This window comes from Pteropus vampyrus, unplaced genomic scaffold (assembly GCF_000151845.1).
Source record: "Pteropus vampyrus isolate Shadow unplaced genomic scaffold, Pvam_2.0 Scaffold14, whole genome shotgun sequence".
NCBI classification, from domain to species: domain Eukaryota; kingdom Metazoa; phylum Chordata; class Mammalia; order Chiroptera; family Pteropodidae; genus Pteropus; species Pteropus vampyrus.
Window position 1 is genome coordinate 1,711,085 of NW_011888795.1, and position 5,230 is coordinate 1,716,314.

Sequence of the window (5,230 nt, forward strand, 5' to 3'; positions counted from 1 at the left end):
AAAGCTGTCCGCTTTGAGTTAGGACTTGTTAAGGAAGGTTATGTGAGCTGAAACCCGAGACAAGCCTTTTGCTCCTATCTGGAGCCCACATCTTGCCTGGAAATGGGGCATGACCAAGCGAAGGGGTCGCTTGCTGTTTGTATTAAAAAGGGAAGATGGCCTGTGTGCCTGCCAGCACAGCCCCCACATGCTTTCTCTATTAGAGCCATGCATAGAAACTTATCAAAAACATATGTCTGGTGTTAATCATCTGGACTTGGGCTCCACATGGGAGTCTAACTAGCTGTCCCTTGGCAGAAGGAATCTGTTGACCTTCTCAGCTTGCTTGAAGAGGGTGCAGAGAGGCATTTCAAAGTTTTGGAGGCTGGCACGAGGGAATGTCTAGTTGTACCTAAGGACTGACTAATTAAAGGACGACTCCAACCCTTGAAGGCCGGAGGCCGGAGCGGTTGAGTGTTTTTATTTTGGATATTGGTGAGCTACTCCAGGTGAGTAGCGCTGCAGGAACCTCCCTTAATGCGGTGTGGGCAATGGTACTGGATCCATTAACTTCATGAATTCAGTCGCATTCAACCTTCCTCTGAAGGAGCTAGTATGACACCCAGGACTGAATGACTTACCCAACTGCAACTAAAATAATGTTGGAAATCCTTTAGGAGCTTGACCACAAATTGATCAGAAAAGCCATATCAGATGAGTTCTTGCAAATTTAATGGAATTTAGTTCCAAGAGGGTTGGTGAAAGGTTTGAGGCGTTTTAAAAAAAGTTCTTTGAATAACAAAAGAGCCAATTCCTGAATTCTCAGATTACATGTAATTCAAATTCTGCCAAGAGCCTCTTTTTTATTACATATTCTGAAATAATCAGTTCTAAGACATAAAAGTCTTCATTTTTTTCTTTTATTATATTTTCTCAAATAAACTTCCCCAAAGGAAGATATTTTAAGAGCATTTTCAAACATCTTTGGCATCACATAAAAAAGAAATCTCGTGTAAAAAACGAAATGTCATCTGAATTTTTATAATACAAAGGCGCAATCCAATATGAACATATAAAATATATACAAATATAGTGCATGGTCAGTCACTTAATACAGCTCTCTACAAAAAAGTAACTTTTTAGAAATTAAAAAAACCAAAGTAATCACTTAATCACAAAAGTCCTCTTCTTTTCCAGCGTTCAAGTTCCTGTTTAGTGTCCCCGAGGGAGGAGAGATACGTTGGGGAGTTTAGGGGAAGGGGTGGCCTGAGCCCCTCAGTTCCGCCACGGCCTCCACATGGAGTCCGCCGTGAGCGAGGGGCCGCTGGAAGGCGAAACTGCATTAGGGCCCACAGAGGTCCCGCTGTTGCTGGTGTAGACTGGAATGACAGGGCCGCTGTGAGCGAATGCCCCGTTGGGGATGAGGAAGGCAAACTGGCCATCAGGAGCCGGCACCACTTGGAAGCCGCCAAACACCTTAGCCGCCTCTCCCGCCGGGCTACCTAGTTTGCAGGGCGCACCACCGGGAGGGGGCGCCGTGCCCCCGGGGATGGGCACGAGTGGAGGCGGCGGCGCGAACGGCGCGTGCTGCGGACCGCCGGGTCCTGGCGGGGGCGGGGGCGGCGCCTGCAAGGCTGGGTGCGGCTGTCCCGGGTAGGTCATGGCGTTGATCTGGGTCATGCAGTTGGCCAGGTGGCCGAGCAGTCGGGTGCGCACCTCGGTGTTAACGCCCTCGCACGTGGACAGGAAGCGGGTCACCTCGTTCATGCACTCGCTGAAACCCGCGCGGTACTTCCCCAGCACGCTCGGGTCTGTGCTTAGCGCGGCTGCAGGCCAGAAGGAGACAGACAGGTCACCGAAAGGCCCTGGCCCCGAGGCCACTGCCTCCGCCCTGGGAGGTCCCCGCGGCGTGCTTCCCTGACCACTGGGCCCGCAGAACTGCCTCTGGCTAGGGGAATGGGTTTAGAAAAACCATCTGCCTCTCCACATTAGCTCGGCGACCTAAGTCAAGACGCTCCCTTTCTCTATTCCCTGTCATTCTATTTAAATCGATCTCGGCCCTATATCTGCCCCCTAACTCTCAGCGCGCGCGATGTGACCTTGGGTAATGCCCTTCCCCCCTTCCTCGCCATCCGAGCCTCATTTCCCCTTCTGTAATGGGGGAGGAGGGAGTGCTAAACCAGATGACCTCCAGGCTCCAACGCAGCTCAAAACCGCCAGTTCCAAGTCCTTTCGCCCCCACCCGCTTCCCCCACTGTCAAGCCGCCCGCCGCCCTCGCCGCTACAACCTCTCTCCCTCCCTTTCCGGAACAGTAACAACTTGGAGTTGTGGCTATAAATAAGCCCCAGACCGTGGGAACGCAAGAGTGAGCCAAGGCCGTAAAATGTAGCTCAATGCCTCTCACAACCACGGGCGGAAGTCTGGAAGAAATCACCGCGGGGCGAGAGGGACGCCCGCAGAGGGGGACGCGGCAAGCCGCCCTCACCCGTCATCTGTGCCCGCTGCAGGTTCCGGAGGTGCTTCACTGTCATTTCCAGAATGTCTGCCTTCTCCAATTTGGAATGCCGCGAACTCTGCACAGAAGAGGAGGCAAGGAAGAAAGTGAGACCCCCGCCAGCAGCCTCGGAGTGCTGGGGGTCCCTCCCGCCGGCCGCGGCCCACACGTCCCCAGACCCCAGCCAAAGGGGCCCGGCCCTCCTCCCGCCTCAGAAAAAGCAGTGTTGGAGGGGAAGATCCGCCGACCGGGGAGTTTCATTCTTAGTACTTGAGAAATAGCATTTCATTTTTTGTAAATTAAAAAAAGACAGAATTATTCACTTACGTCTTTCTTAAGAGCATCCAAAATCAGTGTTTTTAGCTGGCTCAGACTTTCATTTATTCTTGCTCTTCGTCTTTTCTCCATGATAGGCTTTGATGACTGTAAAGAAATAAAAACGAACCCTGAGTTCCCATGGGATCTGCCATTTCCCCCGGGGTTTCCAAGGGATAAGAGCCCCCAACTCCAGCTTAATTTCTTGGGGCTGCAGAGAGATACAGGTACTGCCCTTACCTTTCTGTGCTCAGATGCTGTCTTTGGTTTATCCGGTGTCGTGTTGACACTGGCTGGGGTAGCAGCCACCGGGGACGAGGAATTTTTCTCCATTATATCAGCCGGCATTTTCTGTTTTTTTTTTTTTTTTTTTAAATCCCTAGAGAATTTTATTTTTGGAGTCCTTCACACACAAAAAAATGTTTTGCTTATGTCCCTTTTACTCGAGACTTTCACAAAACTACAGAGCAAGTGCTGAGGGTTTATTATATCTTATGGCTACTTGAGATCGGTAGCGCTATTCCAGGACCAAGGAGAGAGGTAGATGGGGGATTCCGCTGTTATCAGCACCAGCTCCGGATCCTGTGTGATCCCCAGGCCCTGGCGGCCTCTATATATATCTGGGACTGCACGCGAACGGCTCGTGTGAAACTTCCCAAACTTTCTTTCCCACAGTAACTTTCAGCCAATGGGAGGAGGAGACACGCGGCACCGCTCGTGGACCGCGCCCCCCCATTGGCCGCCAGGCACAAGGCCTGGCGGCCAATGGCGCGCGCCTGAGCCCGGGGCACCGGAGGCTACAACGTCAATCAAAAGGATTTTAACCCTTTGCTACTCTCCCTGCTGAGCTTTGCTTTAGACTGGATTTTTTTCCACATTGGTTTTGCTCTAGTCTAATTTATTTTATTTTTTGGGGGGCGGGGCGGCTAGGGTCTTTGCTCTTTATTTCCTTTCACATTTGTGATAAAGCTGCTTTGACGCTAATAAGTTCATGTGAAAATATTTTTTAAAGGTTTCGAAGGACAAATATAAAAGATTATGCTTGCAGTGTTTAAAAGAGGGAATGTATATAAGGCTGAGTTACCGAAGCATCTGTATTTTCCGCTTAGAAATGGGTGTGGGGGGGTGAAATTTGGGGGAGAGATGAAAGTCGATCATTCAGGAAAAGAACCAAAAAATTCTATCTTGCATGCAGATAAAAAATGCCTTCCACCATATATTTCAGAACAAGGTGGTTTTTGATACCCGCTTCTCATTTCATTTCTGGAGTGGTGGCCTTGGACCCCGCGCTTCCCCAGGAAACAATCGGAATAATTTCCAACTGGGCAGAAAGGAAATGGAATTTCAAATGAAAGATGAACAAGAGATGGGGGCTTTGATGGCAATGCCTCAGGGATGCGCACGTGCTTTCGCCATTCTTTTTCTTTCCACCCACGGGCTCCCGGTTCTGCCGCACTTAGAGGTGGCAGGCAGGGCGGCAGCCGCTCCCCTCTTCGTTCTGCGGGTGGCGGGCGCAGCCTCGGCATCCGGCGCGCGCGGGCCCTTTAAGAGCTACACCAGCCGAGCTGCAGTTTGACATCAGCCGGCCGGCGAGGGCGCGCCTGGAGCCCGAGCACGTGCCAGGATGTTTTATTGCCGCCGCGGCTGCGGCCAGGCCGGGAGGATGTGTGTGTGCGTGCGTGTGTGAGTGTGTGTGCGCGCGCCCTGGGGGCAGGGAGGCGGGGGGTGGCGGCGGGCAGCGGAGCGCGGGGGCTGGTTCCTAGTCTCCAGGAGAAGCCAAGAAGGTAAATAGCAGCTGCTGTGCTCGAGCCTGGGAAAACCCCGCCCCCTGCGCTTGGCCGGGGCTCATTGGCGCGCGCTGCGTGTGTGGGGGTGTGTGTGTGGGGTGTGTGTGTGTGTGTGTGTGTGCGTGTGTGCGCGCGCGCGCGCGCGTGTGTGTGTCCGGGGCCCCCTCCTCCGGCCCCCGCCGGGCCTGGAATCCGAGGGGGCGACGGGCTGGGAGCCCAGTGCGGGCGCTCACCACTCCCCTCTCCAGCCTCCCCCCGGCCAAGGTCAGCCCTTCCGGGCGGGGAGCGCACACCCCAGGGTGGAGAGTGGGGAATTATTCCAACCCCCCACTCTACCTCTGATTTCAGGCTTGGGGTTTTAAACTCGGCCGAAAGCCTCACTGGCAACAGCCCGGGGGAGGGGCGGGGGCCTTCTTGTTTGCTCCTTGCCCGGGCCAGCCCTCCCTCCCTCCCTCCCCCCGCGGGGCCCCAGGCGCCCGCCGCGGTCACGAGATGCCTGACCGCACTTAGGAAGCGGCCGGGTCAGCCTCCTGCCTCTGCTCGGCGGCTGCGGTTAAAGCGGCTTCGCGCCGCCCGCCCCTTCCCGGGGTCCAGGGCGGCCTGGCAGCTCCCCCTTACTGCGCCCGGGAGGCCGCCGGCGGGCGGCCGGGAGGA

The 5,230-nt window shown here is 54.4% G+C and overlaps 1 protein-coding gene and 2 long non-coding RNA genes across 3 annotated transcripts in view; 2 read left to right on the forward strand and 1 right to left on the reverse strand.

The window, feature by feature from the left end:
- Window positions 1-883: 883 nt before the first annotated feature.
- On the reverse strand, window positions 884-3,395 carry HES1 (hes family bHLH transcription factor 1). The gene is made up of 4 exons (XM_011381364.2): window positions 3,030-3,395; window positions 2,802-2,897; window positions 2,466-2,553; window positions 884-1,805 (listed from the first exon to the last, which is right to left on the reverse strand). The coding sequence occupies exons 1-4, from the start codon at window positions 3,135-3,137 to the stop codon at window positions 1,255-1,257; spliced, it is 843 nt and encodes a 280-aa protein (XP_011379666.1). The 5' UTR covers window positions 3,138-3,395; the 3' UTR covers window positions 884-1,254.
- On the forward strand, window positions 2,893-3,776 carry LOC111733671. The gene is made up of 2 exons (XR_002778097.1): window positions 2,893-3,016; window positions 3,465-3,776. It is a non-coding gene; the product is annotated as an uncharacterized LOC111733671 (long non-coding RNA).
- Window positions 3,777-4,533: 757 nt separating this feature from the next.
- Window positions 4,534-5,230, forward strand: part of LOC111733670 — a 3,796-nt gene continuing 3,099 nt past the window's right edge. The window contains exon 1 of the long non-coding RNA XR_002778096.1: window positions 4,534-4,573. This is a non-coding gene — a long non-coding RNA (uncharacterized LOC111733670). The remainder of the gene's footprint in view (window positions 4,574-5,230) is intronic.

What these genes read in the sequence shown, in the direction of transcription:
- HES1 (XM_011381364.2), bottom strand. Translation starts at nt 3,137, where the DNA reads ATGCCGGCTGATATAATGGAGAAAAATTCCTCGTCCCCGGTGGCTGCT. An exon ending in CAGCATCTGAGCACAGAAAG is followed by an intron (nt 2,898 to 3,029) that starts GTAAGGGCAGTA and finishes ATTTCTTTACAG; the next exon opens with TCATCAAAGCCTATCATGGA. An exon ending in GCAGCGGGCACAGATGACGG is followed by an intron (nt 1,806 to 2,465) that starts GTGAGGGCGGCT and finishes TCTGGCCTGCAG; the next exon opens with CCGCGCTAAGCACAGACCCG.